Genomic DNA, 12,786 nt, shown 5'->3' on the forward strand with positions numbered 1-12,786 from the left:
ACAGGAAGCTCCATGAGGACAAGGCCACATCTCTCTCATTCATATACTTATCCTAAAAACTAAAACAGTTCCTGGTACACAGCAGGACTGGTTATGGGAGGATGGAGTGGGGCAGAGGAGGTTGAAATGAAAGAGGGAGAGTTGTCCTGGAGTTAAATCGAGTATTTACTGAATACGAAATACTACCTTTAAATGATTATTCCCAAAAGAAATTGAGAGTTTCTAACAAAAGTGATGAAAATTCTGAAAACTAATGTTTTTCTGTATACGAGAAGATACACTTTCACAAATGGTATAAACTATAAATTAAGATATAAATATAATCCTGCCAAAATAGGCAAGTCAATAAAAATGCAATTCAAGCAGCGCCTGCGTGGCTCAATCGGTTGAGTGTCCGACTCTTGGTTTCTGCTCAGGTCATGATCTCGGTTTCATGAGTTCGAGCCCCACATCAGGCTCTGTGCTGGCAGTGTGGAGTCTGCTTGGGATTTTCTTTCTCTCCCTTTCTCTCTGTCCTTCCCTTGCTTGCTCTCACTCTCTCTCTAAAATAAATAAATAAAACTTTAAATCTAGGGGCACCTGGATGGCTCGGATGGTTAAGTATCTGACTTCGGCTCAGGTCATGTTCTCATGGTTCATGAATTCGAGCCCCACATAGGGCTCTGTGCTGACAGCTCAGAGCCTGGAGCCTGCTTTGGATTCTGTGTCTCCATTTCTCTGTGCCCCTCCCCGACTTGTGCTCGCTCTCGCTCTCTCTCTCAAAAATAAACATTAAAAGAAATTTTTTTAAATGCAATTCTAAACCAGCTTTTAACAAGGCAATGTATTATAAACACAAAAGTCCTACATCTGAATTATACCTTTTATTTTGAACATTTCACGCAACAGAAATCTGATATACTGGGTCTAGGTGATGACACCTTCCAAACTAATGAAACTTTTCTGTAGCATAAATAAACAAATTTAGACCACCAAGTAAAATCAAATCCAAGTGTAACTGAACAACTCAAGAATGGTATGAATGGAGTAGAACCTCCAGTGGCTCATACTTCACTGTTTATAACCGACTTTGAGAGTCTTCTTAGTGACATGACACTAGACTATGCATTTCCAAGAGCCAAACACACAGAATATTCTTCTCTCTACTCGCTCGTTAAAAGATTAAGAAATCTGATACAAAGGTCTGATGTAACTACGAACATGCCCTAGTCATTTAAGGAGGGCTCTCTTAGGTCTGATGTAACTAACGACACGCCCTCGTCTCTTACGTGATTCTGGGTGAAGTCATCCTGCTCACCCTTGTGCAACCTCTCCTCCTCATCAGTCCTGCTTCTTACATGTGGAATGATTTGCCATAACTAGAAAGGAAGTGCTGTTGGGCATCTGCTCACTCTCTTCTTTCATTTCCCGAAAAGGCACCAAAAATGTCTTTGCCTGGATCCCCAAAGGCACATAAGTAGATCTTTGAATCCTTTGGCTGGAAAGGTCTTGGATCAGATCCATTTGGTGAGGGAAACCGAAGAAGGTCAGAAGACCTCATTGATCTTGGAAGAATCCAACTTCTGGTTATAAATGACCCCACCTCTACCTTTTAAATTAGCTGCTACTAGGGAGATGCCACTGGAAAAGGAGCATACGCTAAGTTTATAATTCTCTTTCATTTTATTTTCAACAAGCAGATAATAGAACCTAAATATCTCTCAAATATCTAGATTTTTCCTTTGTGAGCAAAAGACATATTATGGTTTAGGTGTTAAGTCGGTTAGATTCACCCTCATTTCCTTTCTTCCTTTCTGGAGTTTTTCAGACTCTTCTTAATATCAGAAAAAAAGACAACGCTTCAGTCAACTATTGGTAAACAATTATTTAGCACCAGTCTTGAATTTTCTGGTGGATTATAAATGAATGATAAAATTCTACCTTAGGCCCACATCAACTGCTTCTTCTGTTTAGCTTCTAACTACAGTCAGAATGGATGAGTGGAGAATGAATGAATGAATGAATGAATGAGTGAATGAATAAATAAATGAAAATTTGAATGCCTGTCTAAAGGAAGCCAACTGTTGTTTTTCTGGTTAAAACTCAGCTAAGACTACTAAAAGTTTAAGGTGGCATTTAGAAATGCAGTAAAAAAGAACCCACAGATGTTATTTTAAAATTTTATTTGCTTATAAAAGAGAATGGAAATGGGTTTGCAAAAATTTATCTGCATGTACAAAGTAATCCATGTAGATAAAGAGGGCAAGCCTTGGAATACTGCTGGATAAATTGTTCATCAAAATTGGACCTCCTTGCATCAGAACTGGTGGCAAGTCATTATTTTACATGTCAAAACCACTGAAACACTGAATCTATTTTTAAAGTCACCAACTTCAGAAAGGTTATAGTCTAAAACATATTCTTAGATACCAGTGAAACGAGTTACCAAGTGATCTCAGAGGCGGGCAGATCAGTTAATCAAGAGGTAGTTTCTCTAATAATGTCCCTTTTTCTTTTTAGCAAGGCTATAGGAGATAGAGATAAATGGCATAATCTTTGAATCTCTTTAAATTTTTACTCTGTTTCCTTTGAATACAATCATAGCTGTCTTGATACATTTTAGAACTTGAGATCGTCTAACACAGAAAAGAGTCCAGTGTTCAATTTTATTTTTCTTGCCAATTTTTCTTTGAGCACTCTTCTTTGGACAAACAAATAATCTGGCATGCCATTAAAATAGCAGAGAGAAGCAAATCCTGTGGTGTCATAGATGAAGGGAGTTTTTTAAATACAATTTTTTGTTAATGACAGCAATATTAACAATACCCAAGGAGACTTAGGGTGATGAAACAAGCCCCCAAAAGGTAGCATACAAACCACATCACAACATTCTTCTTGAATAAGTTTCTCTAAGAGTTCTTGTAGCTGGTCTTCATATTTGTCCGGAGGCTATCAGATCCCCGAGCCCCACAGTTCCATGGCTTCCAGCTCGTCTTGGACAGGAGTGAATTCTGGTTGATCAGGATGAGGAGCTAGAGAGGAAGAGTGGGGTGGGACTTGATAGGACCCAGGAACCATAAACTGATATTCTCTCCTCGTGTGGGTCCGTAAGAGGCAGATTTGGTCACTAAACTACAGAGATATCCTGCTTGGGTAGAAAGCAGTAGCCACCTTGACCCACCACGCCGCGTGCGCCTTCCCCAGGAGGTTTCAGATGGTTAGTGAAGGAAGGGACGGATACATGGCAGAAATTGTTAGAAAACCAGATCACAGCCAGCTGCTTAAATATTATGTGTTTTATTTACAAAAGGAACCCTGAATCTCAGCAGAATTGTAACAGAAAAATAAATCTTACCAAAACCCATCTCAGGTTAGAAACCCATCACCAGGGGACAGTCAGGAAGGGAGGGGGTCAGAGGAGAATGGAGAGTAGGGTGGTCAGGGAGGAAGATGCCCATCAGTCTTGTGCGGGGACAGGAAAGAGGAGAAGGCACGCTTCATTCAACAACTACTACTGAGCCTTCACATAGAAAAGTTAGGGATAAATCCTTGGTACACAATCATACACCCTTAGCCAGGCTGATACAGAGTGGTCGGTTGCTAATACAATTGACCCACGGGATTTGGTGAAGTTTCAGTGTTCTCAGTGTACGTGTTTCGAGTAGGGAGGGCAAGAGATGTGACAGTGGGCAGGGAGGGAAGCAGGTGAGGCAGGAAAGCAGGGTGCCCATTGTTAGGGGCAGGGGCTGGGTGGTGGTAGTCAACAGGACAGTTCTGTATCCGTAGCCAATTGCCCAGGCCAATGTAATCAGAGTGGAGGAGATGCACCTCAGTGCTGGTAATCATTGTAAGGGATCAGATCTTAAAAAGGGACAGGGAGATTTGAGAGAACAAGGAGGGAAGAGATGAACAGAGAAAAACACATCAGCAAAACTCTGACCAGTTCCTCTGGCAAATAAGGTTAAATTTCTCCTAAAGCAGAAAACTTAAAATTCTTTGACTAATAAGTTTATTGCCCCAAAGCAGTCTGTGAACATGTCTCTTGATGCTTCCAAGAGTGACTATGTCAGAAAATGTCCCATTGCACAACTCGCCGACATGCAGGCTGCAGATGTTTTTAGGAAGCATTATCTTTCAGAGTCTCGGTCCAGTCGTTAGTAACGAGGCAAGGACAGCATGGCCACTCTTGTTTCTTCTTAAAACTATCTTTGGTCACGTAACATGCATGTGGTGCGCAGAAGGTCACCCAAAAGAATCTAGGGGGCCCTCCTCGCTAGGGAAAGCTCTAAGTTTGAGGTTTATCCAAAACAAGAGTAAAAAATTACAGGGCATCACAACCACACCACAGCAGTAACACAGAATTAGGGCACCCAAAGAAAGTTCAGACATGCCCCGCAATGACCAAACGTGAGGTCGGAGGCCAAGAAGGTGTGGACTGCCATTTGTAAACAAGAAAGATTTACACATGATGTTATTGTCATTTTCCTCTTAAGGTTTTTAAAGGGGTAGCCTCTAGAGTCATTAGCACTTCATAGAAGATATCTCTGAATAATTTAAGGTAGTGAGGAGCACAACTTCTGCCTCCCTCCCATAATTGGTCTACTTTTCATTGTACCCCCATCATATAGTTCTAACCATAGCAAAACACTGCTCAAAGCCCACGAGAGGCCGGCACTTACCTCCTACCCCGTAGGCAGAACACGAAGAGGGGTCGCAGTATCCAGGCTGGCCAGAAGGACCTTGTGGTCCAGGCACCCCCAGGTGACCAGGTGGACCCCTGGGCCCGGGAGAGCCAGGGGGCCCAGGGCTTCCTGGCCGACTCTCCCCCGAAGGTCCTAAGAAGCACCAACAAATGAAAACAGTTGGTCTTCACCATCACAGAGTGAGTTTTGAGACTCCCAAGAAGTAAACTAACTCTTAAAAAAAGCCACCTCACACATTTTAACAATTAGGATAGTCTGCCTCTCCCTGCTCATTGAGTTTTTATTCCTAAACTGGATCATACTGTAATCATACATTCTCCTGGAGGTCAGTGCTTTCAATCAGCTCAGGAAACTAGAAAGCAAAATGGATGTATTCTTTTCTATCACCTCTTGGATATTAAAGGGAAAGGAACATACCGCTCTCGACCTGGTTTTCATCACAGAATTCCTGTTTCCCAGTGCAGTTCAGTGGGAATCCAGCATACGTGCATACATGAACACGTGCACACATGCACACACACAAACACACTCAATCTCAGCCTCGTAATCTATACTGCTTTATGGCCTCAGATCATCGAAATAAATTAGCCTGAGTGTGAAAGAAATTATCCTGCAGGAGAAGAAGGAAAAGTCTGAAACTGGGCGTAAAATACTAATCCAAAATTTCTTTGAGGCTACCTTATATCAATTGAGAACTTAGATTGAGTGAAAATGGGAGAGAGACTAAAAGTTTTCTGATATTAGGAAGTGTATTGAGCTGAGTGTTTTTGTTTGTTTTTATGTTTGCTTTCAGGCCCGGATTCCAATAGTGCTTCAAAGGCATTCTTCAACCAAGAATGACATTCTTTCAACTAAAACCTAAATGGAAATTAGGAACAATTATCCCCTTATATTTGAAAAGTGCTGCGGCTCTTAGATACATTGATTCCATCCAGTCAACATTCACCAATCACTGTTTTTGTGGAACACATGATCCTAGATCAGCCTCTCACGCAGGCTCTAATGCTAGGAGCATTTATGCTCAGTCGATTTATTCCATTAGGAATCCCTCCTAGAAAAAGCACTTTCCAAAATCATCATTAGACTGGAAAGAAAAATCTGTAAAGCATTTGATTCAACGTGGCTAAAACTGGATTATAAATGTCCAATAGAACTGCAAACTTATAATTCTAATAATGAGGATGATAATCTAGAGACCATTGTCAAAGCACATAGTAATGTGCACAAAACTTACACAAAATTCGTTCAGTAAGAATGCCATGGTGGCAGAGACTCTGAGTGTTTATCAAATACCCATGTGTTCCTCTATATTTGGAGCCTGCCGTGCAGTTCAACTGAGAGTGTGGCTAGTACCAGCCAGTGAAATATGCATGGCTGTGACATATGGCCTTCTCCATGTAGGAAGGTGAAGGCTGATGTGCCTCCTTATCTTTCTCCTAAAAGCCTTTTGTTCCAAAATGGGGGAAAGCCACCTTACTTACCTCAAACTTTATGTATATCTACTAAGCATTTGGGATTGATTTGTTACCTCAGGATAGCCTAGCATAACCTAACTCATGAAGCCAACTGGACCCCAGAATATGCTATAAGCTTCTGGGAGAATCATCACTTAACAAACTGGCCTTCTAAAAAGGGAATGAGAAATACAGCCATTCCAGTTAGATGCAAGGATGTAACACGGCCATTTTCTTCACCAGTGATGTCAAGGGAAATATAAAGATTTAGGACACCCATTGTGCAGCTTCCTGTTAGGTAGAAAGATTTACCTGCTGGTCCAGGGGGGCCTCTTGGACCTTGGGTTCCAATGCCTGGGTTTCCTTTTTCTCCTTTGATGCCAGTTAGACCTGTTGAGAAGGAAATAAAGAAAAGAGGGAAAAGTCCTTAAGACAAAAATCTAGGTAGTTTCATGTTTCCAGGCTTCAAAATTACCTCTCTGGTAAAGAGAATGGTGTGGGTTGGTTGGGGGTGATGGTTACCGGTGGCTTTGAGATTAAATTCTGACACTGTGAATCATGTACAGTCATAGAGGGGAGCCCGGTTCTGTGGCTGAGCATGCTGTCCGTATTTGTGGTACTGCAAATTTATTTTCCTCCTTCCTACTGAAGTGGGTCAGCCTGCCAGGAACTGGCCCGTGTCTTTGCACGCACCAGGCCATTCGACGTATGCAGTTGGCACTCCAGAGTAACACAATAGAAATCACAAGTGGACATGTCTAACATTTTCCTTTTGGTCCACTCTGTAATGTATCTGCAAAAGGCATGAATTATAATTAGGCAGCAAAGTTCTGAAGAGCGTGAGTTTCCATTAAAAACTTGGAAGCTTCAGGAAAGCCTGTGTTTGATTTGGCTGATTCAGCCCCATAAAAGTCTAAACCTATTCATGTCTCTTTTCCACTGAGCTGACTCCTTATTCCAAATAATTTACAGTGCTATTAACAAAACTATACATTTTCACAGGGGAAAAACAAAGAAACATATACTCTGACACCTCATCATCCCAACAGCTTCTATCACAAGGTTGCTGGACAGGTGAAAACATGCCATATTGAGGGCCACCAGTCTGAGAGACAGAGTTGCATCAGATGAGGGCCGGGTTACCCAGGCTCACATCACAGAAGGTCTCTGGTGTCTGTTTTTCATGTACAACAATGCTTTGAAGTAGCAGAATGCAGAATTGCATCTGTATGTAATTACACTTACAGAGAAATTATGTATGAATTGGCAAAGCCAAGAAGGAAACATAAACAAATGACAATAACCAATTTGATAGGGGGCAGGCATGCAAGTGATTTAGAATGCTTAAAATTACAAATAACTTTTTCCTTTTACTAAAGGCAACGCGTATTCACTGTAGACAAATTAAAAGACACCACAAGCAAGGACTTCAGCCCTTGAAAATAATCACTTTTAACATCTTGGTTTATAACTTCCAGAAATAAAGGCATTCATGTAGTATTTGCTCTGGGAATAGTTGGCAGAGAGAGAGAGAGAGAGAGAGAGAAAGATCAGTGAGCAACTAACAGCACACATAATGACTGTCCCTTGATTTGAAGCTTCAGTGTCTGCTGTGTTCCTTGGGACCACCTTTTGGGGTCAAGGTATACTTGGCATTTAAGTGCTCCTTCCTTGTTAGTGGTCATCAGGGCTCCTTCACCCACTGCTATGCCTCCCCAACACCCAGGCCTATCACACGTGGCCTTAGTGGTATTTTCTGAGCTCAGGAGAGACCAGCACAGCAGGGAGAGAGCAGGACACTGACCACTGAGCCTGTTACGACCTCTTGTTTTGGGTCTGACTCTTCTCTTAGGAGCCCATAAGGAAGATGGTAATTTCTAAAAAGTAAAAATACAGTTGCATCTGAGTTCAAAAAGCACACAACGTACTCAGACTAACCAACATGTAATACTCAGTTGCTATCAAGTTGTTTAGACAGAAAACCACACTGGGTGCATCTACTAGATATCACCCAATTAGCTCCCAGTTTAGCTCTTAGTTTAGTAGCTAATTGAAAGAAGTACTTTTTAGCTGGTAGGTGTTCTCTCAGATGCAAATGTGTCCTAACATGCATCTGGGAATTGAGCAGAAACTGCCTCTTCTTCTGTTTGAATGAGAGTCACTTTCCCCACAGGGAACCACTAATTTTTCAAGAATTAGAACACATACACAGATGACTAATGGCAGGCTGCTCATGATTAAGCGTGTGGTGACTCAGAGGCCTCCCATGACCTTACGGTACTCAAGGATCAACATTAACAACATGGCTTCTCAATGATTCTCCAAAGTGGGAAATGCAGTTGAGGCTGAACAGCACATCCAGGAAAGTATTCTCAGGAGTAACTCTCTGATAAGAGTTTCTTGATTTATCCTTTGCTTCTTCATTAAGAAAAGTGAAAGGTGGGAAAGATTGGGCAGTAGAAAGCCTAGTTGTTTTAATTTTCTAGTTATGTAAGGAAAAACAAGTGGCATTTGATATTATCTGTACTACAAATCAAGGTAAGAGAGGAAGAGTCTCACAAAAATATTCCAGCCCCTCAAAATGCCTTGAAAAAATTCTAAGGATATAATGATATGAACAGAGAATTTTAGATTTTATTATCCTTGAAGTAAAGATATGTTCCAACTACATGTAGGCTAATATATTAATATTCGTCCATGTATTCACTTATGGTTCTGAGACTGAAGGAATATTCATATCCATGACAACTGAATTTGGTTGTAACTCTTTTTCTTGGAATGAAAAACTCATGTTAAAAATCAATAATTAAGTACCTAAGATGAGGATTGAAATTAAAGACTAAGCTTAGAGACCTCAGATCTCTAAAAAATAGATCCCCATATACTTTTGATAAGCCTTATAAGCCATGTATGATTAAAAGGAAAGAAATCAAATGTCAGCCTGTCCTTCTTTATGAGGACTGAATGTGAAGCCACTTGGTGTTGAGATGTAGTCACCAGAGTCATGTGTCATCATCGTTTCCTCAAAAGGCATTGGGACTCCTGAGTGCACAGTATTGCCCCTCCTTCTGGAATACCCTTTTCACACTGGCCGTCTTCATAAATACTTCTCATTCTTCAAGACCCAACTCAAGGCTTCTCTGCAACCATAATGAGCAGATGCACAATGGATTCCAGACGCCAAGGATTGTCTATCTGATTCATGGCTATACCCCTGACACCGCTAGAGCACCTTCCACATTGTATGGAACTTACATACTGACTGAGTGAACGAATGCATGAACAAATAAATTCTCTGCTTCTGTATTGTCCACGCCTCCTCTGGCACCTACCTCATTGCATTGCTTGTTCTCCTGTTCATCTAGCCTGAGCCCAGGAGCCTACCGACTGCAGGGATCGTGTCGTATTTATTGTTAGTGTCAGATCCAAGCAGAACCTCACACAGAGTAGGTGGCCCAGTAAATACTGGAAGACTAACTGAATGAAAATGTCTACACCAACATGTAGCTGACTCTTATAAGCAAGCATGACCTCTGAAGGATCAACAAACAAAATACTTTATGCTGGAGCTTTGCTTTTTACTTTCACATGCCTGGCTTCCGGGAACACAGCTTTTTGTAACAAGTTCTTTGTTTGACAATATCAACTGCCGGTGCTTCTTAAGAGATGAATATAATAGATTACAATAAGTTTAAGTTTCTGCCATTTCTAAAAACTGAGCACAGCTTACCAAAAATATGATTTAGGTAAGATTAAAATATCTTTAGTTTTCTTTTGAGTTACCAAAAATATTTAGGAGAATCAGAGAGATGATTATTATTCATTCATTCATTCATTCATTCATTCATTTGTTCTTTCTTTTAAAAATATTTTAAAACATTTATTTTTTTAGGTTGGTTTTAGGTTCACAGCAATATTGAGTACAAAGTACAGTGATTTCCCATGTATCTACTGCCCCTACACATACATTAGCAACATCCCCCAGTAGAGAGGTACCTTTGTCATATTCATTCTTTTTTAAGAGTCTCATTAGAAACCATTTCAGGGTTACCTGATTCTCTTTTACCACTAACCTAACACTGGCCCTGCAATATACATGTATTTATTATACTTGTTTTATATTTTATATTTATTTATATTTTATATATTATATTTATTATTTTTTATATTTTATGTTTATTATATATATATATATATATTTATTTATTTATTTATAGGTCTACTAAGACAGAGACCCATTTGTTTTAGTTTTTCATTATATTCCTAGTTCCAGTCACATATTAAGGCACTCAAGAAATATGTGTCAAACAAATGGATGAATGGATGAAATCCTAAGTTCAAGGGCAGACTTTGACAAACCAAAAAATGTGGCTAGTCAGTTTATCAACTAGGCCTATAAATTACTTTGGTAGATTTTTGAATGCTAGATGCTTGACATGTGTAAACTCATTCAGTCTTTACAAGAACCAAGAGGGCGGGCACTACTATTAATGCAAGAGAAGGCTGTGATACCTGCCCTAATAAGTCCCTGAGCCAAGATTTCAAGCCAAGCAGGTTGGCGCTGAAGCCTATACACTGAACCACTGCCCTCCCTGCCTTTTCATCCCAAAAGGCAGGCTGCATTTTTGCCCTGTTCACTGCAGGTGAGGCTCCGGAACTGCCTGCTGAGTCAGCGTGCACGGTTTCTCTGGTCCCATGCTCAGAAATCAACCCTGTGGTTATCACATTTCCTCAGCTTATTTCCCTTAGTTTGCATACTTGTCCTCTGCTCTGAGCGAGATTCAGCATTGCTATTTGGAGGATTTATCCTGCTCACACTGACTGCATGTCCAGGATTGGGCCCTTGGTTGTCTACTTCCTATTTTCTTTGGCCCGTTGGTCTCTGAATAGAGAGATTTTACTCATTTCTCTGCACCCCCCCCCCAACCATACCAAGCACTCCACGCTAGAGTCTCATGCTATTCCAGGGAGCACAGTTATTCTCTTGATCCCAGACATTTTGAGCAACTCCCAGGATTTATGCCCGGGCACATATGCAAAGCCTGGGCAATGCTTTCATTGTAACTGTACCAAAAAGTCACAGAAACTGGGAGACAAAGCTTCAGTTATGTTATTATATTGTCTGTTGCCTAGGAAATGCTGACAATGAATGGCAAGCACAGTCTGTTTTCCATTCAAAATATGTTTGAATGCCTCCTAGATGCAAGTGCAAGGCACTGGAGAGGCACCTAGCTACAAGATGGCAGAATAATTGGATTTAATTCACTAAGTATTTTGTGCACTTTTCCAGAGTCTGCTATTGCTACATTTTTGGCCTGTGGGATTAGTACCAGCATGTGGGACTCCATGTTTTGGCTAAGGTCTCGGCTAAGGGGGCCAAGATTGGAAAATACATGATTGTTTTCAAATGTAAACAAACTTCGCAAATCATTGCTAAGAGTTGCTCCTTATTGTATTTTTTTTTATATACAACAACTGCCCATCTACTATGACTATATAATTCAGGACTTAGGGAAAGATAAAGCCCTCCAGATGGTTCAGGCAGAGAGAATTTAATGCAGGGACTTGTTTACATGGGTGATGGAAGGGCTGAGCAGCCAATGAAAGATGATGAGGCAATTGATAAAGTAGTAACAACAGGAAGTCACTCTCACCTTTAGGAGCACAGGGACAATGGGAAGAAATGGTGTGACTGGAGCCCAGAGCCCAGAGCCTTCTGAGAGGATCTAGAACCAGAGGGAAAGACTTCCAGTGGAAACAAGAGCCACGTAAAAGTCATCACCACAACAGGAATTCCAGGGGAGGCAGGGATTGGGGTGAGGGGAGAAATATCCTGGCTTCTCCCCTCTTCAAATTCTCTAATCCTCCTCAATGCTTCCTATTGGCTGAACCTTCTCAGGAGCAGAGGCCAAGGGAGCCTGGAAAGACAGTGAGGCATAGCTAACGGAAGGGGAAGAGCAGACTGAAAGCAAACCGCCTGGTCCATCCCAATATCAGGCTCTGAGTATTCAGAGTAGAAGGCACCTTCCTGTCTGTAGCAGGTCACCACATAGCAGGGAAACAGACAAACGGACAACTATAACACATGGTGTGAGAATAGCTACGACAAGATATGAAAGTACAGAACTGAGGCATCTGTGGGAAATCACAGGAAGCTTTCCGATAGAGCTGACCCTTGAAGTTAAGTCTTGAAAGGCAGGTGTGCAAGGGTAACTCCAAGTGGTTTCCTATGACTTTTACAGCTGCAGGTTGGGGACTGGTAGAGTAAGCAGGCAGTCTAGGCCAGGTCATGACATGCTAAGGAGTTTGGATATGGCCCAATGGATAGCTATTCCACTGCAAAAAAAAAAAAAAAAAAAAAAAAAAAAAAAAAAAAAAAAAAAATCCTTCAATACCATCTACCTAATTTTTTGTACCTTCATACTCTTTTTCTGAAAGAGGAACCCCCTATCGTTTAAACCCCGGGCCTCATAAAACCTGGGTCTGCCCCCGTGGGGCGCTACAAAGCAATAAAATTCGTTCAGGTTGGACTGGAAAATGCTGCAGAGCCCAACTCTACACTGAGCTAATCCCACAGAAAAGCCAGAGGAAAACATGTTGAATCATTAAGTAGGGCTACCCAGTGGCCAAAGGAACCACTACCAGATCAA

General features: G+C 41.2%; 1 protein-coding gene across 5 annotated transcripts in view; it reads right to left on the bottom strand.

Moving 5' to 3' along the window:
* Positions 1-2,145: 2,145 nt before the first annotated feature.
* The window catches only part of COL14A1 (collagen type XIV alpha 1 chain), a 213,351-nt gene continuing 202,710 nt past the window's right edge, over positions 2,146-12,786 (bottom strand). For 4 of the 5 annotated variants that reach the window (XM_045453805.1, XM_045453809.1, XM_045453808.1 and 1 more), the window contains exons 46-48: positions 6,449-6,526; positions 4,659-4,814; positions 2,146-3,011 (exon numbers count right to left, since the gene is read on the bottom strand). In XM_045453805.1, the coding sequence (XP_045309761.1) occupies positions 2,932-3,011; positions 4,659-4,814; positions 6,449-6,526 (314 nt within the window). In that variant the 3' untranslated portion in view covers positions 2,146-2,931. Of the gene's footprint in view, positions 3,841-4,658; positions 4,815-6,448; positions 6,527-12,786 lie in introns of all 5 variants that reach the window. The other variant, XM_045453810.1, reaches the window with a different exon arrangement.

Source organism: Leopardus geoffroyi, chromosome C3 (assembly GCF_018350155.1).
Source record: "Leopardus geoffroyi isolate Oge1 chromosome C3, O.geoffroyi_Oge1_pat1.0, whole genome shotgun sequence".
NCBI lineage: Eukaryota > Metazoa > Chordata > Mammalia > Carnivora > Felidae > Leopardus > Leopardus geoffroyi.